Genomic DNA, 22764 nt, shown 5'->3' with positions numbered 1-22764 from the left:
AATTTATTAGGATACCTTCTTGGCTATTCTCATACTAGGGTATGTAAGTTCTGTTTGCTACAAACTTGGTATTACTAGGTCTACCTACTCACTGATGAGACCTCAAAGGTTGAAACCGGTCTAGGTAGTGACCTTCTCTCATAATGTAGAACAGTAATACAGCTCCTAGGAGCTGGGTTTCACATTATGGGTAAATACCAAGAATAGTGATCGGAACTTGCTCCACCCTTACTATGAGTTGCCTCGGTGTAGCACTACCAAATGGGTCAGATGTTGCTCTATCCAGGTATTTGCTTACACTTGGACTCGCCAAACTTTATATAGTTTCTATATTCGGCATGAAACTCTGAGTTTCTTATTCGGCTATGAAACAATATGGGATGTAATATCCCTTAACTTAAATAAAATCTTCAGTACTCAGTCAGTTGAAGGACAAGGTTCATCCAAGAGCACAGTCCACTTTCACCTAAGTTCAAGAAAGGTGTGCTACCACCCTTATTATGCATTAGAGTGCATGCTATTCTACTTTTAGCAATGATTAAAGGATGGTCCTTCCAATAGCAGCAATACTAGCCCATGACATTGCATGGGTAAAAAAAAAAAAAAATTTTTTTTTTAATACTGATTTTCTAAATGAGAAGTAATGTTTTCCTATCATAGTAGGATCAAAATTCTTGATCATAAAATCACAACTGTCTTATATTTTGCTAGATGTTTTTAATTGCAATTTTATGAAGTTAAAAATAAAAACAATTCTGAAAACTTAGTATCACATGTTCTGTTATTACTTCAGAAAATAAATGCTAATAATAAAAAAAAAAAGTCTGGAAAGGACTGTCTACAACATGCAAAATGGTCTGCCTTGATGGACAAAGAAAAAACAACACAAATAATGCAAAATATTTTTAAGTAAAGAACACGATTAGGAGAAACTTATGCTCTGAAAACAAACACTGCATTATAAATTTATTTGATATGAGTTATTTTGTTTATACATATTAGCAGTTTACTCAGTATAACACATCAGTGATCCATCTAAAAAAATTTTTCCCATTAATTTGCATGCCCAAACAAATTTTCTGTTTCTGCAATTGCCTTACACATGACATCAAATCCTGGTTAAAAGAACTCAAAATTATAATACTCATGACTTGGTGCTCTCCTTCATATTAAAAAACTAACAAACAATGGCAAGAGATAGATAGAATCTAGGAAGGAATAATCATCTAAAAAAAACTCTGAAATTAAGATTTGGAATGCTCAATCAGATACCACAACCTTATTTGTAATTGACAATTTCATGCATTTAAATTAAAATCGGGAAAAGTGAAAATCTACATTATTATATTTTTCAAAGATAAAATAGACATTTAAAGAAAAAGATTTATAAAAATAATTTAACTCATTTCCTTTTTTCTCCTTTCTTTATAAATGCACATGTAAACAGAAGAAGTAATCTAATCAACATTAAAGTGTTGCAATTTAACAATAGTGTCATTATAAAAAATACTAATTCTTTTAGCAGAAATAATTTGTCTTGTAACAATCCCAAAAGTTTCATTAAATTTTATCTAAATAACCAAACAAACATTCCTCCAGTTGTTTTCACCAACTTAGAAATAAATTACCACTCTGTCCATTGACTCATTTCTTTTTATCACTAGGGGCTTTTCCATACATGCTATCCAGAGTGAGCCCTGAAATAAAATAAAATTCATTCCCATCAAATATGAAAAGAAATATAATGCATAGCTAAAAGAGAAACTAATAACTGATCTGTTTTGCACAAGTTTGATTATATAATATAATATTTCCTTTTCTGAAGAAGCATTTAAGAAATTCTCCAAATACTTAAGATCTTTTAATAAAAAGGCAGAAGCTTAAATTTATCTGGCCATCAGGCAGTTTATTAAACTGAACTTGCTTTGAAAAGGGGGTGGGAGTAAATTTTTATAACAAATTGTGAATTGTTTTTTTTTAGTATCAGTGAAATAATTGGTAACATAAGTTAACATTATTAGCAAAGCATACACAACTTCTTCTGCAGCTTCTCCCACTTAAGTGGGATCACTGTTTGTTATGAGTCTCCTCCACACCTTCCTGTCTTGGGCTGTCACCACATCCAAGTTCTTCATCTTCAAGTCCTCTTCTACCAGCTCCCTCCATCTCTTCTTTGGCCGCCCACGCTTCCGCCTTCCTTGCACATCCATCTGCATGACCCTTCTTCCCACATATTCGTCCTCCCTCCTCATCACATGACCAAACCATCTCAACCTTGCCTCCTGTATTTTCGCTCCTAAGTTCGTAACTCTCACTGTTCCCCTGACATCGTCATTTCTCAGATGATCCTTTCTGATCACACCGCACATCCACCTAAGCATTCTCATCTCTGCTACTTCCATCCTGCTAATGTTATTTTTCCTCAGGGCCACAGTTTCTATAGCATATGTCATAGCTGGCCTCACTACTGTCCTATAAATTTTGCCTTTCAGATTGATCGGCACCCTCTTATCGCATAACACTCCAGCCATCTCCCTCCAGTTCCTCCAACCTGCTTGTATCATGCAGACATCCTACATTTGAACACAACCTTCTGTTCAAATGTAGGATGTCTGCTAAAATATTTCAAATTTTAATAAAAAAATATATACTGTGAAGAAAACAACTTTGTTAATCACTTAAAAATGTGTATTTTTTCAGCAAAAAGAAAAGATTTTTTCGCCGAAAAGATATTAATTCACATAAACTATGAGGCACTGCAAGACGTGATACCATAAGCATGCAGGTCATGTTTTATTAAACAAATCCAGCCAATCAAATCGAAGACTGCTTTTTATAAAATTGAATTACAATTTGATACTTTAATGATGATAAAAATAGTCAGCTTTGTAGGCAAAGAAAGAAATAGTGTCCACCTAAGCAAGAAATGATTTCCCCATCTCTAAGAATTATTTGTACACTGCAGATTACAAAGAAATAACTCGCCTGTATCCAAAACACTTTTCTTTGCAGCAGTAGCACAAAATATAAAAAAGAAAGAAAATTTATAATCAGATACTTAAAATGACTAATTATTACATACCTGTAAATACAAGTGCTGTTCCAATCCACTGCCTTGGGATTAGCTTATTTCCAAATATAATAACAGATCCTAAAACAGTGAAGAATTTTCTTGTGGTAGTGATGATAGAACATGGAAGTGGTCCAAACTCACTGACAGTAAGAAATATAAACATCTGAAAATAAATCACTTGCAATTTACAAATCAGAAAAAAGGCTATTAACTGTAAACTTTTTTTTTAATCTAGTGAATGTATGCTCTCATATTACATTTTCATAGACTGAAATAAACATAATATATACATATACAGTATATATAAAGGAGTAACAGTTGATATCACTCTTCTTATTTTGAAGCCTACAGATGCTACTGTGCATCTTGCTGATTTTTTCATATATGATCACTGTAATCAATTCTCTAAAGACAATTCTCCCTTTAAAAGTGGACTCTCCATTCTTCGTAAAAGTCGTTTCCTCACAGAATTGACTTTATAAAGAAATGTGTGAAACCTTACTTCACTCTCCTAACTTAAACAGATCCATCTCCTTTGTGGGAGATAGGAAAGATTAGCTGATTTAAAAAGTACTAACTATATTGTCTATATATAGGGTGATTATAAAATAACGTCAAGTGTTCAGAGCCCCTATAGCGAGCAATGTATTGGACGAAATACCAATATTCGGTAGACGTACACAGTGGAACTTGGGGATTTGATATAACAAAAAAAAAAGTAAAAGTTGCCAACAGGGGAAATTTTGGCGCTGTTTACAGAGTAAAATGCATTAATTTGCATTATCGCATTTCTTGTGAGCGATCATGCAATAAAAGGAAAGCCTGTGAGATTTCTTATCATTCGTAGACGAACTGCTTTTCGATGCCTCTTACCTTAGGTGAGCGTGCTTTGTTAGTCAAACTCTATTATCAGCGGAACAATAATGCCAGTGCTTGTCTTCGTGAATTTTGTCGCATGAAAAATTTACGAAAAGAACCGATTACCATAACAAACTTACGAAAACTGATTCGGCAATTTGAAACTACTGGAACTATAGCAGTGCAGGTAGGCAGGGGATGCAAACCAATCAATCACCAACAAGTTGCTATTGTGGAAAGGAGATGACGAATGTGCAGGGTACCAGCAGTGCACGAGCAATATCCTAGCAAACGGATATTCGCATACACAACGGTGTGGAAAATCCTACATCAGATGTTGAAGTTTTACCCTATAAAATCAGTCATGTTCAAGAATTGCGCCCTGGTGATGCAACCACACGAATCGACTTATCTTTGAGATTCTTAACGTGCATGGAAGTGAATGATGCATGGCTGTAGCAAATTTTATGGAGTGACGAAGCACACTTTTATTTGAACGGCGATATTAACACATGTAACTGTTGCATTTGGGCTGCAACTAATCCGCACATGTGTCTGCAGATGCCTATCCACTCGTCCAAAGTCAGTGTGGTGTGGATTTACAGCATCTTTTATCATCGGTCCATACTTTTACGAGGAAAATCGCCAAAATGGACCAGTGACCTGTTCCATCAATGCTAACAGGTATGCCACCCCACATCGGACTTCAGGTGCAGCATGTTTTGCAACAACATTTCTCTGACAAAAGAATCATTAGTCGTGCATTTCCCATGCCATGGCCACCAAGATCACCTGATCTCAATCCTTGACTTTTGGCTGTGGGGATTTAAAAGTATTGTGTATCAAGGACATGTACCCGATATTCCAACCTTGAAAGATCGAATAACGTTACACATGAGACAAATCAATTCTGATATGTTGCGAGCCAATGTGGAAAATGTCGTGCATTGTACGCGGTTCCTGGAACATCAGAATGGTGGTCATATTGAACCTCATTTGTAATTAACAATAAATGTCATGAAATTGATGTGTGCTGTCTCTCATTTGCCATTTAGTCACAAGTACTAAAATTAATTTGGCAGAGCAAAAATTTCCCCTGTTGGCGACTTTAGGTACTATTTTTTATTTATTTTTTTCATTAAATCGAATCCCCATGTTCCACTGTATATGTCTACCGAATATTGGTGTGTTTCATCCAATACATTACTCGCTAGAGGGCTCTGAACACTTGATGTTATTTTATAATCACCCGGTATATATATTTTAAATAAGTTAGGAAATTACTGACCTTTTACAGTTTTCTTACATTAGCTACTTGGGTGGCACTTTTTAGAATTGTTTGTTAATGTTTAATTGCCATTCTGTTATCCAGTATTAACAATGCCTATGATACTTAACCAAAAATTCTATGCTAATAAAGTTTGAGTTTTCCTCTGGTGTTATATAATCATCACTATAAAATTCCTGATGTAGCCTAAAGGGATGTACAGGATATGATAGTACTACATTAAAAAACTTACATCATTACCAAACTTCCTATCTACAATTTTCCTCCAAACTAATCTGTTACTTGACAAGACTCCAGCATTATCAGATCTTATATTTCCACCTTCTAAGCCACTTTTACCGTATCAATCCATCTATATCTTAGTCTTCCTCTGGGCCCTTTTCCTGCCAGAAAACACTTGTTTTGCTAAGCTTTTCTTTCCCATTCTGTTTAAGTGACTATACCACCTGAGATTAGCTCTGCTAACAATGTCAAGTTCTTTTCTTTTTTAAATCTCCCTTCCTCAGGCAAGAGTTCTGCTCTTTTCGATAAAATAAACCAGGGTTGGAAATTCACGTTCTTGAGCTGCCTGCAGTTTTGAGCATCCTAAAATGTGGCTTTCATTTATCTCAAACAATGATTATATTGCATAAACAGAAACAAAGATTCCTTTATTTTTAATAACATTAGATGTTCAGCCATGCTAAAAGTACACAGCAACAATTAAACACAAGACTACACTGGATTTGGCTGTCTTTGACTGCCCGTTCCTAATAGATTTTATCTAAATTTAGAAACTTGCTAAATAACTTAATAAATCTCATTAACAGAAACAGGTTGCAGGTTGGGGGTGCTTAAGGGTCAAAGCTGTATAACTGAGAGGAGACCTCCACATAGCCTTTAAAGGAATGCGGAGAACCGACCAGGGCTTCTGACCTAATGTCCAATCCTCACCTTCTCGTGGTGCACCCTGTTGGGTATCTACTTTGATACTGAACGAACGAGGATGGGCTGGCAATTTGGGATTTAGCCGACCAAATTGTATTCTTATTGGTTAAACCAAAATAAAAAATGATGGTACAACATGACAAAATTTCATGCCGGCTGGGGCGTCGCCCGGTTAAACAAGTCCCCGTTGTTTTCGCCAGGGAACCAGGGCGAACAGCGAAAAGTCAGCTACTGGAACAAATCTGAAAATAAACCCCAACTCAACATCACCAGAGTTAAAGATCGGTACTATCAACGTAAGAAGCCTGAATGGCAAAGAAATGGAGCTAGCTGAGGAATTAGATAAGTACCAGATCGACATAATAGGGGTGACTGAAACAAAAAAGACCAAAACTGGTGAGATCTTTCTGAGCAATAAATACAAAATGTTATATTCAGGCAATAACAATCAAGGAAAAGAAGGAGTAGCCATAGTATTCAACACAAAATACGAGGCTAATCTTCTTGAATGGCAGTCAGTCTCAAGTAGAGTAATGTGGGCAAATATGAGAATGGGGAACTGGACAATGAGACTTATTTGTGCCTATGGTCCCACAGAAGGTTCTACTAAGGTAGAAGTGGAGGAATTTTTTGAGGCTTTAGAAAAAGCAACTGACACAATGAAAAAGGAAAAGTTGGTCCTTGTTGGGGATCTAAATAGTAGAGTAGGAAATGATTGTGAGACATACAAAAATATTTTGGGAAAATTTGGAGAAAAGAGCAAAGCTAATAATAATGGCAAATATCTGTTAGATTTCTGCTCAGGACATGGACTGGTTATTACTAACACCATGTTCCAACATAAAAATGTGCACAAATTCACATGGAGAGAAGAGGCTAGGAATAAGAAAAGTCTCATTGACTATGTTATTGTTGATAGTGATGTTTTCTCCCTGGTGCAGGACACCAGAGTGTACAGAGGATTTGAAATTGGAAGTGATCACTATTTAGTCTTGAGCAGGATAAAATTGAATTTCATATTGAAAAGAATAACATGCAAGAAAGTTTTAAAGCGAATAAAAGTTGAGCAGCTCTCAGATGTAAACTGTAGACTAAAATACAGAAATATTATTGAAAAGAAAATGAAAGAGTTTGAGAACAGGAATCAAACCTTGGAGATTCAGTGGCAAACTCTGAAGGAAACATTGATTGATTCTGCCAGAGAGGCATGTGGTGAGGTTGTGTGCAAAGATAAAAAAATCAGAACTCCCTGGTGGACACAGGAAGTTAAAGAGGCAGTGAAGGAAAAGAAGAAAGCATATCAAAAGTTCCTGGCAAATAAGTCAGCTTTTACTCTTACAGAATACAGAGACAAATGTAAGAAAGCTAAACAGTGTGTAAAACTAGCTAAACAAAAGTCATGGGAGGACTTTGGCAAGAATATAGAAAATAAATATCAAGAAGGTGGCAAAATATTCTGGAGGTTGTTGAAGAAGCTTAGGAATGGAGGAAAGAGTGCTGTAAAAGGAATTAGAGATGATAAAGGTGAAATGAAAACAGGAGAAAAAGATATCCTTGAAGTATGGAGTAATTACTTTGAAAAACTGCTAAATGAAACAAGCAGTGATGACAGCACAGTGATAAAAAACACTGACCAGGCATGCAGTCAGGAATACATATCCATACTTGAAGTAGAAAAAGCCATCAAAGGCTTGAAATGTGGAAAGACAGCAGGAGTAGATGATATTCGACCAGAAATGCTGAAGTATGGTGGTATAAGAGTCTTACAGTGGCTGCACTGCATAGTTCAGAAAGCCTGGACAGAGGGACGAATTCTCGATGATTGGAGTAGAGCTCTCATAGTACCCATATATAAAAAGGGAAATAAAACTGAATGTGAGAATTACAGAGGTATTTCCCTACTGAGTGTTCCTGGCAAGATCTATGCAAGTATACTTGAGAAACGGTTGAGAAGAATTGTGGAAGAAAAGCTTGGTGAAGAACAAGCTGGATTCAGGCCAAATAGAGGCTGTCAGGATCAGATCTTCACTTTACGACAAATAGTCGAGAAAGCATGGGAATATAACAAAGATCTGTATTTAAGTTTTGTCGATTTGGAAAAGGCATATGACAAGGTGCCAAGAGAGAAGCTATTCAATACGCTGCAGTTATATGGTGTCAATGGGGCATTATATCAAGCAATACTTAGTCTTTATTTGAGTTGTGAGTCAGCAGTTAGAATTGAAGGAAGTACAGGAAGATGGTTTAATGTTAAATCTGGTGTGAGACAAGGATGTACATTATCCCCTCTGTTATTCATTATCTATATGGATCACATTATGAAGGAATGTGGTATTAAACCTGATATCAAAATTGGAGATGTTAATGTCAGCTCTTTGCTTTATGCGGATGATGTTATACTTCTAAATAAATCCGCTACAAGTCTGCAAGATTCTCTGACTAAATTGAATAACTCTTGTAATAGATATGGTATGAAGGTCAGCAATAAAAAGACAAAGACAATGAAAATAGGCAGAATCATTGAAAATGTCAACTGTGTTGTGAATGGAGAACCTGTGGAACAAGTAAAACATTTCGGCTACTTAGGCACAATTTTTACTGAAGATGGTAAACTAAATATAGAAATAGACAACAGAATCAGCAAAGCTGGTATCGTGGGAAGTCAATTGAATAAATTCATATGGAATAAGAAAGAAATTAGTCGGAACACTAAATTAGCTGTATACAAGACTGTGTTCAAACCAATTTTAACTTATGGATCTGAGAGCTGGGTCAGAAGTAAAACACTTGACCAAAGATGAGAGTCCTGAGAAAGATTAGAGGCGTGAACAGATGGCATCAATGGCAATATCATATTAAAAATGAGGATATTAGGAAAGAACTTGACATTGTCAGCATCCAGGAATGCGTTAGCAGAGCTAATCTCAGATGGTATGGTCACTTAAATAGAATGGGAGAGGAAAGATTAGCAAAACAAGTGTTCTCTGCCAGGTTGGCAGGAAAACGACCCAGAGGAAGACCAAGATATAGGTGGATTGATACGGTACAAAGTGCCTTAGACGATAGAAATATAAGATCTGATAATGTTGGAGTCTTGACAAGTAACAGACTGATTTGGAGGAAAATTGTAGATAGGAAGTTAGTAATGATGTAATTTTTTCATGTAGTACTGTCATATCCTGTACACCCCTTGAGGGTACATGGCAGGAATTTGATGATGATGATGAGAAACAGGTTGAGAGTCAACTTAAAAAGGACTGATGAAATTTATGTTCTCTCGATACATTCCAAATTTGAATAAGTCACACTCATGGATAACATAACCATTTATATATACACACACGCACAAAAAAAGTAATGCTTATTTAAACGGAATAGAGCTGCCTTTATAAATCCAATAGCAGGCTGTGTTAATTGGCTTATTACTGAATAGCAATTACCAATAATGAAAGTCAATTTGAATTTTATATATTAAAGCATGAAGTTAGAATATACTTGAATTTTTGGAAGCTAAATTTGGTACTGAACTTGATAATGGCAAGAATTGAAACATAATGAAATAAATAAAAAGGTTAAAAGACAATAAATAAAAAAAATTATGGATTTAATAATTAAAAAACCTGATATACACATTATAAGCCAGTCGTATAATGGAGTGTTGGCTGTTTTGGAGAAATCACAAATTTCACTTTTCTACTATCTGGTGATGATTTGTCTGAAACAGCCAGCACACCGTCATACCTCTGGCTTGTTATATACAACAAAAGGTTGAATTTTTTTAATTATCTTTATGAAGCCATAATTTTTTAGGACTTCAATGTAAAGAAACTTTTGTGTGTGGGAGCTGCATAAAAAAGAAGAAAACAAAAAATCATGTAACCTTTATTCTACCCACAGCACTAAAGTGTGCTATACATTTCCAACCTTTTGTGGGTGGACAAAGAAACAAACATTTTATTAATGTAGTTTCATTGAATGCAAGACTAGGATCATTATTTAAAATTTTTTTCCAAGTAGTTTCAAAAATAGAAAAGTAGAATGAAGTAAATCCTAACAAACTTTTCCATTGTACAGCATTTGATTCTTTTGTAATATGATTCCTTCTTAAATTTTGGGGAAGATTTTTATTTCTCTACCAGCTATCTGAACCTCTTAGAAGCAAGCTAGTGTGAATAAAGTTCTTATTTACTTCATTAAGAAAAAAGTAAACTTACTGTACTAAATGTTTACTGGGCCAAATACCAACAAATTATTGTAACTGCACCTGTGAATATCATTAAAACACTCCATACCTATTTCTTAATTCTTAATCAGATATGTAAGTCTAGGCATCAACAGTTATTTATATTAACTTTTTTTTTGAACAATGACTCACAGCAGCTTCATAAGGACAAATATGGTAATTTATTAAGCTGCTGATATTTTGCTGCATTTCAAACAGTATTTTACAAAAACACTTGCTACAAAACACTGATCAAGTTAACTGTGGAGAAAATTCAAAACTGTAACAAAAATAAGTGTCCTATCATGGTGTAGGTTGAATTTAAATTAGTCCAAGAGCCATCGGCTGAAGGCAGTCTGACAGTACCCTAAATATTTTGGTAAATTAATACAGCCACAATTGATGAAATGCGTAGTGCTGACTTATCATGTGGTTTTTTTTTTTTTTTAATAATCTTCAAGGTGAATTAATTCTTCCTGTTTTTCCAAATTAGAATGATTTGCAAGCACTTGAAAACATCCTGATGTGTCCAAGGATAGAGCTTGTCTTTTATACTTTTTCAGATGTACTCCAAATACAGGAGATGGGAATGGTTTGCTGTAATCCTATATGTTAATGGAAGTAGGGATAGTGCAAAATTCTCTCACAATAAGTTAAATTAATTATCAAGCTCAATTTTTACAGAGGTTTTCAGACATTTTTATAATAGAAATGGTGCAGTGATTGATTAAATGTTTTATTTTATTGTAAAATGAATTAATTCCCATTGAAAGTTGTATGTAAACCCAAAGAGAGAGGATTAACCTGGATTAGTATGATGAATCAGCAAAAACAAACATTCGCAAAGTCTTGCGAATAATAAATAAGCACCCAAGATAGAGATACTCGAACAGAGGGGGCAAAGTGACGTCATCATGCCAACGGGTAATCCTGGATACTGTAGCATTGGAATAAAGGATTAGAAAAGCTATTTAAGAGGACTGGGATGGGACAGAAGGAAGAAAAACTTTTAGCCTTTAGTTTTACCTATCTTGGAAGATCCAGTTCCAGGTGTGTGGAGGCAAGGCTGTAATCAGGGTAGCTCCTGCTTGGATGCGAGGAAAATGCAACTACCCGCAGATGTAACAGAGACTTTGGCAGATCCTTTCCAGTAACCCCATGAGGAATCACAGCAGCCGTGTCGAGGGGAAATCACCCTGATTGTGCCAGACAGTTTCCATAGCAAGAACCACCATATCGTCCAAGCAACAGTCGTAACAAAAGATGAAGACGTAGAGTCGAGCCATCCATGTTGAAGCTTTGTTCAATTTACCGGACTGACAATGTAAAAGAGTACTGTAAGTAAACACGTTTTGTTAATATTTAAGATAAGTATAATAGGCATTAGCATGTGTAATGAAAGTTCTTACGGGAAAGTATTAGTGAAATGTTAGAAGTTGTGTTATGTTTATGTATGGGTGAAATGATTGTATAATTGTACATAAGATTGAAGTATTTAGTTTAAGTTGTAACTCTAAGGATAGCTGCCCATTTATTGAATATAGTTTAGTAAAGTGATGAGGTTAAGTGAATGTTGTATGCAAAATAGTCAATCGTATGTTATACTTATAAGTATAGATAGGCTGAGAGAAATATCTTCTCTCTTTGAGCATGTGAATTGTAGTTAAAATAAAATGTTATGTTTGATTAACAACCTTGCCTGATCATTTGCAAATGCACTATCTCTAAAAAAAATTAGTGAACCTGTGTGCCAATTAGATATAGAACCACCATGATTAGCTGCATAAAAATATGTAATTTAATTATGATCTTGCCTGTGTTTTTTCCCTAAATTCTCAGACTATATAAAATTGAATTAGAATGGCACAGTCATAAAATGAAATTTTTCTGATTGAGAAGTGTAAGAAATTAGGTCGCCACTATTCTGTTTTAAACAGGTCACCAGAATAGTGGTGACCTGTTTTCGTAGACTGACTGAAGGGGCTTAACGTGTGTTTACTTGCAGTAGGAACAGAGGATAAGATTAAGAAGGATTAACTGAGAGATATTTGTTAAGTAGAATAAGGTTATATTAAGGGTAAAGTAGAATAGAATTAAGTAAAGCATAAGTAGCTGGACTAGTAACACATATAAAGTTAACAAAGGTGCAGTCAAGTATGAATAAAAATTAATAATAAAAAACAAAAATATTACAATAGGATGAATGTAGGATTATCTGTTTTAGAGGGTGTATAAATCAGCCGACATAATAAATAACAAAAGAAAAAAAAATTTTAAATATCCAGGAGGAATAACAATATTTAAGAAGGAAAAAGCTACTAGAAACATGGAATATAGAAATGCAGCTGGAATAGATAATTTTGATTTGAAATATAGTAGCATAAAGTTTTTGGTGGATGCACTACACAATCCAAAAAGGCTTAGTTAACATAATGAATACAACTATAAAAAAGAAAAAGTAAAATAGCTATCAGTATTCCAGAAATAGTGAACATACTGGAAAAGATGGTGAGCGCTCATATACATGTTTCATGCTGCATCATTTCCCTTGCCTTTAGGTAAGGGAAATGATGCAGCATGAAAGGCTGTTACATAGATTAAAAGACACAGGACAATTATAAACTATAATCATGCGGAGGTTAGTGTGGTTAAGAAGTTCAATTGAATTATTTCGGTTTTGTGACCACATTTTTATTAAAAAAGACTGTTTTTTAAAACTAAACAAGTACTAAAAAACAAACCCGACAAGTTTCGTTAGTCGTTAGACTAACCTCTTCAGGGGTAAAGATAACAGTTTAAAGCACAAACTATAAGAAATTACGAAAAAAACAAAACAAGTTCATTTGCATTTGTTGGTATTATGAACATCAAAAAAGTTTGTTAAAAAATCAAATAACAGATCTATACAACCGTTAATGTGTGTTAGCTGGAAACAATGCTATTTGATGTCGCGTTCTGCGGTTCACTTTCACTCTGTCCAAGGTCTGAACCGGTAAATTTTTAATAAACGCTGACCAAACTTGATTTAAAATCAAACCTTGGTTTTTGTTGCATTGCGTAGGAATTTTGATCATATTTGCTGCCTCTGAATTTTCTTGTAAAACAGTTTTTTTTATCAATGTAGGACATGTTTGTTCTGTCCCAGAGTACATCATGACTAGTAGAAGTTGTGTGAAATGCCGAACCAGACTTATGTTCTCTATTTTTTTGTATACGTCCTTTTGATTATAAACTATTTTGATAAGAGGATAACTGACTAACATATCAAAACAGTGTTATCCTCCATGGCAGCCTTGCATCCTATCCTGCCACCTCTCACTTTGTCAACTACAGAAGTCTCATACACCCTCATCTATCTACCTTCAATTGTTCAATGCACAGAGTAGTCCAGTTTGATTTCTTGCCAATCTATACTGAGTTCAAGATCAGAGATCTGTTGGCTGTGCTGCTGTCTTTCCTAACATTACTATCTCAAACCAGATCCCACCCAATGAACCTGCAAGAATAGTGGCGACCAGTAGTGTACCCCAGGGTTCAATCCTTGACCCATTATTATTCAATCTATGCATTAATGTCACTAATATGATCTGATAGAGACAGCTGTTTGCAAAGATAAACAGTGTAACTAAGGATGTGACTGACATGCAGCATGATTTAAATAGGATGGAATTGTGGGCAAGTGTAAATGGATGCCAATTCAAAGTTCATAAAGTTATGCACTTCAGTGTGATGAGAGTTCCAATGGCATATCACATAGGCAGTCATTCTAGTGGAAACCGGGAACCTGGAGTTTTGATAAGGATTATAGATACAACTTGGAGGATAACAGCAATACTGAAATGAACATTGCCTTGTACAGTTAAGGGAATTGTTTTGCCTTATTTTAAAGCCTTGATACAACTTCACTAGATTGATTCACAGATCTGGTAATGCAGATGCAGTGTGCAGAGAGTGTTAAATAAATACTGAGATTATGGAATTTGGATTACAACAGGTTTAGAATGTGCAGACACTTACAAACTTTTGAAAAGATCATATAGTACATCTGTAAATGGAATTTTTATGTAGTTCATATATTTTATAAATAACGGCAAGGCCATGTACAACAATACATTATATCTGATTTAATATCCCAAATTCTTTTTTACATACTTCAATTCTAACTGTTAATTTGCAACTTTGTATTGCTCTGTATAAGTTTCCACTTACACTATTAAAGATTGTGTTGCAAAGTGTTTTTACCTCTCTTAGTACCATATCATAGATTTCGTCAATTTTGAAAAGCATAAGTAGAGACAGTTATTAGTCTTTGTGATTCCTGTACTATTTATTGTAAAGTAAGAAACATGAGTTTGACAACCCTGGTTCATTCCAAATGAGCCCATCCAATTTTCAGTTCCACTATTTATTTATTCTTTTATTATTATTATTTTTTTTGTCTTGTATGCTTGAATAAATCTTTCTCTGAAGAATGACTAAGGAAATTTGCTTTTATTCCCCTTTTTTATAGATGCCTTCTCTCTCTCTCTCTCACTTTTTGTAGCACTTCATTCACCAATTACGATCAGTTTTCTCTTCTTGGGCTGACTTTCATATCTACCCTATCCTTGTGGCATAAACACATCAAGTTTATAGTCTCTTCATAGTAGTATGAGAGTTCTATTCTAATTGTAAGAGATTTGGCAACTCTATAAACATTTAATTCAAGATTTTAAGCATGAAATTAATTAAGAAGAATACTAGATCAAGGCTCTTTTAGTTCTCAGCTCTAGCTTGCCTCAAAAAAGTTAGGGCTAACTCTTTTAGTCCTAACTTTCTAACTTTTTTGAAAATTATTCTAATTACTAATAATTTATTATTAGTAATTAGAAATAAATTTAATTTTTCCAGTATTTTGGCACCATTACATCTCCTCCCTGTTCACCAATGTCACACTTAGACACTTTGGACCTTATTGAAGCTGAATTTCCTCCTGATAATATCTCAGCACTGTTTATGTTCATGATGAAGTGACTATTTTGTTTGGCAAGGAAGATGCTACAAGCAAATATGGGCTCCACAACAACAAAATTAATTAGTTCATAAAACAGTGCCCTCTCCAAAAAAAATCTTAGCATGGCTACAATCCCTGCCACATCCAAAAAAAGAAATCTCCAAATCATCTACCATGGAAACTGACAGAACAACCAACATCAGAATTGCAAATATAAATATAAGAGACTATTTCTTGAATCTGCCTGAGCCTTAAGAAACTACCCAAAATTCGGGAAGCTCTTATCGTCTGTACTTCAGCCCCCATACTCCGTGTTAAGGTTTAAGTGCTGGGAGGAGAAACTCGTGTTAGAGGCTTAGTGGAGTGATAACACTAAGAAAGGATTAAAAATGTTATTTAATTCTTCCAATATTTTATGTCAGTCACTGAGACATCATCAGGCATTACAATATGAGACTTGTAACATGCACACGTGCACGCATACACACACACACACACAGGCAACACAAACTAAGTTAAACACATGGACAAAAGACTGGAGTCCTAATTAGGAAGGACATCTCTCTGTGGGCACCTTAGGATGTAAACTGGGATCTTGAAGTATTAGTATTTCCCATATTTTGGGAAGTTTAATGCAACCATACTTATTTAGATTAGGTTGATTTTTGAGAGCAGCTGCAGATTCCAAAAATAGTCTTTCTCTTCTAAATTTACTGTGACAGAGCATAGTGGTCTTTTTTTCCAATTGATTCTATGAACTGCATCTAAAACATGGTCTGCAAGGCCTGAATAACCATAGTCATGACTGTAGATGACTGTTTGTGTTCTTCCAAGTAGATGTTGGCTGATCTTCCTGTCTGTCCATAGTAGGTCAACTTACAGGAACAGGGCACTTTATATACTCCAGGCACAGAGAGGAGGGAGATGATAGTCTTTCATCCATGTGTTTCACTTAGTTTTGTGCATGTGTGTGTGTTACAATTCTCATTTCATCCATGTGTTTCTCTTAGTTTTGTGTTGCCTTTGTGCATGTGTGTGTGTGTTACAATTCTCATATTGTAATCCCTGACAATGTCTCGGTGACAGATGAAATATTGGAAGAATTAAATAATATTTTTAATCCTTTCTTAGTGCTGTTTTGTTCCATTAAGCATCTAACATGATGCTTCAGATTCATTTACTCAGTGTAGTGCCTGCATGCACACATCTCATAATGTGCTATGATTCCTTATGATGGCAGTATGACTTTTGCAAAAATATGGAAATATTAAATTTATTGTAGTTAATATTAGCCTACATTGTAATTTCCTTTAAAAAAATAGCTACAAATGAATCAAGGCTTTCAGGGAAGAGATTACAGCAAGTAAGTGCTTATTTTATTTATCGCATGATGGTAAAATACAATGAGAAACATAATATACCAATGTAACAGATGCATGACAACTAAAAGCCGCAGTTTTCAATTTTTCAAGCCAGTTTATAGCTCCCGTCATAACATTATATATATATCTTGTATAGTACCCTCAAAAGAATATATCAGGCAGTCCAGTAAAATATGGTCAATAGTTTGAGTGATAATCGAAGTCGCAAACAGGAGAGTCTGTCCATTTATGTAGATGGTGTTTACATCTGCCATGACCAGTTCTAATGCGGTTTAAGGTTGTCCAAAGATGATGTGGTAGTCCAAATCCAGTAGTTTAGATGGGGTCCGATATAGCTAATCTGGGATTGTTATAGTGTTGGAGCCATTCATCTTTTCATCTATCAGTCAAGTTGAAAGATTCACCTATTAATTCCTTTGCTGTTCGCCAACTAGGATTTATTGATTTTAGTCTCCTTGTAAGGGGATGTTGTATGTCTTTGTGGAGAGGGGTTACCATTGTTGGTCAAATTTGTTCATAATTTAGCAAGAGCTGCTTTTCTGCGTAAGTTAGGAGGTATGATGACAGGGAGCCAATAATTTGGTATAGATCTTATAGTTCCTGTTATTATTCTCATTGTTTAAGTTGGATGTCCACCTCAGAAGTATGAACACTGCTAAACAGTACTCTACAGTTGAATAAACAAAGACCAAAGCTGATAGACTTAAGCATCTGCATGCCAAGGGTGTAATGTAGACTGCCTCCATGTGGTGCACCCTGGATAACGGCAAATAGTCTACAAATGATGATGCTGAACTTCCCCCTCTAGGGTTCCTGGCCAAAAAAGCGAGAAGGATTTATTTCATTCTACAAGACAAATAGGACACTCACTTCAGATATGCCAACTCAAGGCTTGAGTAGAGCAAAAAGTGAATTTCTATCTAAAATGCTATCAACCCAGTCAGTGGATGTTCTAGCTATTCAAGAAACCCACATTGAAAATGCTGAACAATTGCAGTCTATTAATTTCTTCAGTTAATCATCCTAAATATGGAATTGCAACCTACATAAAAAGAGTTGAGAGTTGTAAACTTATGATGAGTAATAACAGCATATTCTCAGCAACTATCCAAATAGCTGACACCATAGTCATGAACATCGATAAACCCCCGAATGCCACTTGGCCTGGTCCCCACCCCACCCCTCTAACCAGTCTACAACATCCATGTGTGATACTGGGAGATTTCAATAGCCATCACAATTTATGGTGTTATAAAGAAAATTATGGTAATGGTGAAAAGTTGGTGGAATGGATGGAAGACCTGGACCTTAACTTAATGTACAAAGCTAAAAGGTAGATACCTCTACCTTTTATTTCAGCTAGATGACAGAGGATACACTCCAGATCTTTGCTTTGTAACCAAGGATCATCATCAAAGTCTCAGTATAAATAGAAAAGTTCTTGGGCCTTTTCCAAGTAATCAGCACAGACCAATCTTGTATTCTCTAGGAATTCATATACCACTTACATTGTCTGTCCCAAATCCTAGATGGAACTTCAATAAAGCAAACTGGAAGAACTTTGCTGAACAAGTAGATGCCAATATTAGGTGGATAAAACCTATAACCTAAGAATTATGGCAGATTTATAGAAGTGATTAAAGGAGCTGCAAAGAGAACTATCCCTAGAGGTTACTGGAAAGAATATATTCTTGGTTGAAATAGTGATAACAACAACCTCTATCATGAATTTATAGAAAAAGAAGACAGTAGCTAAGGATTTCCTGCACTCCCTGGATAATGGAAGGAGAAAGAAATGGATTGAGACAGTTGAAAATATCAATTGTATACATTCAAGTAGACAAGCATGGTCCTTGTTACAGAGATTGGATCCTAGTAACAGCATCTAAGAGACAGCAATCTATTGGTGTTGTAAATTTATGGCGTGATTAATTAAATCTTGTCTTCTGCACCATTGTAATAAACTACGATATTATATTATCTTATTCAAAACTTATCTTCAAAATTTTACTTTTCTTAATTTACTTTAATTCTACTTTATACAGTCATATTTCCGAGCATATAATCCGTTGCTTGATTTAATCTCTTAAATTTCAATCCTCTCTTTCCCTTTTGTCTCAAGGCCACAAATATTATTGTTCAATGTGTGCAAAACCTTCAGATCTAAGAAATTGCCTCTGGCTGGAGCCAATCTCTTTGATTTCTAGATGTGCCACCAAAATTCATGGATAAGAGATGAATATCACTCTGAAGAAAAACACTCAGCAAAACACGGAAACTTTTCTCTCTTACTTAATACTAAATCTAGCAACGTAAAACTTCTATAGTACAGTCGTGGCTATTCAACTCTAGGACACACAGATTCGAATTTTATGGGCAGTGCATTGGTAAGTAGGAATCATGCAAATTATTTAAACAAGAAAACAATTTATTCATATTGAAAGAATGTACAAAAAGGTTAATACTAAATTAAAAGTTAATTCAATTTCTATACTTCAATAGCAACTCATGAATACAAATACAATTAAACCTCTTAGGAAAACAATCCTTGTAAAACAACGTGTCTTATGATATTTCTTTAGTTAACACTTAATCACACACAGAGCAATTCTTCCATTCTAAACAAAAGCAGACTTAGTTAATACCAACAATATTAAACATATAATACTTCACTTTAAATTATGCCAAGTTTTCTCTCATACAACTCTAAGAATAGCTTAATGCCTATAGTCCTCAATTATTATTACAAAGAAATCTCCAAACAAATCACCGTCACAATTCTGTCTTTAGTAAAAACAATATAAATAACCTTACTTTGAAATAGTAGTCTAGTCCACTCTCATAGATTCTTGAATTCTCTTTCCTCTGATACCTTCCGATGTTGGCTACGCACATGGAAACTTTTTCTGGGATTTGTGAGAGCTCTTCTTACTATTACGGATGTCAAAAACTCGGCAGCATGAAAATCCAGTAATGACTTTCTTCAAACACAACTCAAATTAGTTGTCTTGCACTTCTGACATCTATCGGCTGGAACGCAGGACTCTAACCTTTAATCGGGGCAGCTTTCCCGAACCTGGACCCAAAACAGAACGAAGATAAACTTATTCTGCCACACACATTGAATCTGCCTCTCCTTCTGCGTGGCCTTCTGCCCGAAGATGATCAGCAAACTCCATTGCGACTCTGTAACCTCTGACCTCCACTGCCGTAACCCTCGTCACTTACATCATAACTGCTTAACCTGCCTCACCGTAACCTTCTCGCGACTGCATTGGTGTCTCCTTGTGTCGCGTCCCCATAACGTCTTAGCAACCCTCTTTTACCTGGCCCCTTTGACCGGGTTCAGCTAAGTTTTAATCCCTTGGGTATTTCGTGGGTCTGCACCTGCCACCTTTTTCCGTCATTGCATTAAGGCAGAAAACCCCCCATACATATTTGATCTTCGTGATTATAATAGCCGTAGGTCATACGTTAATAAGATAATCTGTCTGGAAACATCTTTGTCTGAAACTTTATTTTGACACAAATTATTTCACATTTAATTTCTTTTACAAAATTTTTGCGGTTACACTATTTAACAATTCACAAAAATTTATTTCTATATTACTAAACATAACAAATTTTGCTGATTAATCACAAGTATGTTGAATAGAATTTTGTTTTCCAGCAAAATCGGTATATAAGGAAATTTTTTTTATCAAAAACCCTTCTATGCAAGATTTTACAGTGTCAAAGGGAAGGCAAAACATATACAGTGGAACCTTGGTTGTTGAACGCCTCTGTTCTTGAACAATTCGGTTCCCAAACATATTTTCTGAAAAAAAAAAAAAAAAAAAAAAAAAAAAAAAACGGTTTCCAAACAGGCAAACGGCAACCACGTGCTGAGCTGTAAGGCAAGAAAGTGTCAGTTAAGGCAGCCTTTGTGTGTTCTTGATTTTCTTTGTATTTTTTTTTTTTTTGCATAAATTATTATTAATTAAGCCACCGTGGGGCCACAGAAGAATAGTGATAGCAGCAAAGCAAAAAGAAAAGTTATTAGAACCACGATAGAGATGAAAAAAGGAAATCATATCCAAACATGAAAATGGCGTTCGTGTCTCGGATCTTGCTATGCAGTTCGGTATGGCGAAATCAGCAATCTGTACAATACTCAAAAATAAAGAGGCGATCAATTTTCGTCTATATTTTATCTATTTATTGTGTTTATTCTTTTTATGTAAGATTTTATGCATTTTCATTATGTTTTTTTTTTTTTTTTGGCTGCGCTATGTTGATGATGTGTTCGCTATTTGGCCACATGGCTCTGAAACACTCCTCTCCTTCCTTACACACTTAAACAACCAACACACCAGAATCAAGTTCACCCTGGAAAAAGAGGAAAACAACTGCCTCCCCTTCCTAGACACACTAGTCACCCGCCAGCCTGATGGAACTTTGGTTTTCTCAGTTTACAGAAAACCCACCCATACAGGCAGATACATCCACCAACAATTCCCCCCCCCCTCACAACAATATGGAGTGGTAAAAACACTATACAACAGGGCTAAACTAATCTGTTCTAACGACATAGCCCTTGACACTGAACTAAATCACATCCTCAACACTTTCTCAGCCAATGGCTACTCCCCCCCAAAAAAATCCAAAAATATTAAAACCTACAAACCACAGCCCCCCCTCCACAAAAAAGATTACTCTAAATCCATCACCATTCCCTACATCCGACGCACCTCGGAAAAAATTACCAAAATTCTAAAAAAACATGACCTCACCTCCTGTTATAGGCCTTACAGAAAATTGGCATCCCTTATCCGCTCTACCAAAGACCAACCACTTCCCCTAGACCTACCTGGTGTATACCAGGTCCCTTGCAGTTGTAAACTGTCGTACTTTGGCCAAACAGGCAGGACAGCGAATATCAGAATTTCTGAACACAAGGACTACATCCGGTTTTACAAATATAGCCATTCTGGTCTTGCAGACCATGCTCTGGATACTCGCCACAGAATACGGTGGAAGAAAGCAAAAATAATACACCGGAGCAAATATAAATTCGAAAGATTATTTATGGAATCAGCCTCTGCCCTAAGAAACTCTCCAAACCTCAACAAATTTGGTTGTATGCGACTGCCCCAAATTTGGGAGGCATACATCAGCAGACCTTCAGCCCAACGGCCAAGAACGCCTACTTAGCCTGCCAGAGGGCACCATCAGGACTTCTAGGAGAACGATAGCTTCATATCTTCATTTCCAGTTACTGTATTGTTAGGGCCTGTGTGCTCCTGCCTTTTTGTAAGTTCCTTTAGAAAATGGCAATGAGACATTGCCGAAATATCGGAAATATCTATTAATGTATTATTTAATTTATATTCGGATCTACGTTGTTTCAATTCCCTAAGTGATTTAGAAATGCATAACCAACGTATAAGCCTATCTACGAGAATTTCATTATGTTTGTATACGATCTTATGCATGAAGTACCGTTGTAAAGGTTTAAATAAACAATAATCTGGGGTTCGGGAATAGATTAATCCATTTTACATTAATTCTTATGGGAAAATGGTTTCAGTTTTCGAACAATTCGGTTTCCAAACAGCCTTCGGGAACAAATTAAGTTCGACAATCAAGGTTCCACTGTAGTTGCAACTTTTAAACACCCTTATGATCACCAGTCTGTAAAAGGCATCAACACACAACTGTTGAAATTGAAGACATCCTTAAACCAAATCCTACCCTTTCCAGACTGTTTACCATTGAAGAGGTAAATGAGAATATCAGAATATTTAAAAATGGCAAAGCTGCTGGACAAGATGGAATTTTTCCAAAATTTCTTAAAAATTGTGGCAAGAATGTCATAAAATGGTTAACTTACCTATATAATAACATCTTGGTTTCAGGAGATCTTCCTTCTCTCTTTAGAAGAACGAAAAAATAACCATTCTAAAACCAGGCAGAAATCCATCATTAGGAGCTAGCTACCAACCCATAGCTCTTATGAGTGTTACTCTTAAACTTATGAAA

At 35.4% G+C, this 22764-nt stretch overlaps 1 protein-coding gene across 1 annotated transcript in view; it reads right to left on the bottom strand.

Moving 5' to 3' along the window:
- Positions 1–951: 951 nt before the first annotated feature.
- The window catches only part of meigo (Solute carrier family 35 member B1 homolog meigo), a 120386-nt gene continuing 98573 nt past the window's right edge, over positions 952–22764 (bottom strand). Inside the window, exons 7-8 of the mRNA XM_090402477.1 lie at positions 3083–3236; positions 952–1697 (exon numbers count right to left, since the gene is read on the bottom strand). Of these exons, the coding sequence (XP_090258603.1) occupies positions 1645–1697; positions 3083–3236 (207 nt within the window). The 3' untranslated portion in view covers positions 952–1644. The remainder of the gene's footprint in view (positions 1698–3082; positions 3237–22764) is intronic.

This window comes from Typopeltis vanoorti, chromosome 13 (assembly GCF_054136105.1).
Source record: "Typopeltis vanoorti isolate ZY-2024b chromosome 13, IOZ_Tvanoo_1.0, whole genome shotgun sequence".
NCBI lineage: Eukaryota > Metazoa > Arthropoda > Arachnida > Uropygi > Thelyphonidae > Typopeltis > Typopeltis vanoorti.
Note: the sequence above shows the minus strand (reverse complement) of the source record. Positions and strands in the feature narration are given on the sequence as shown.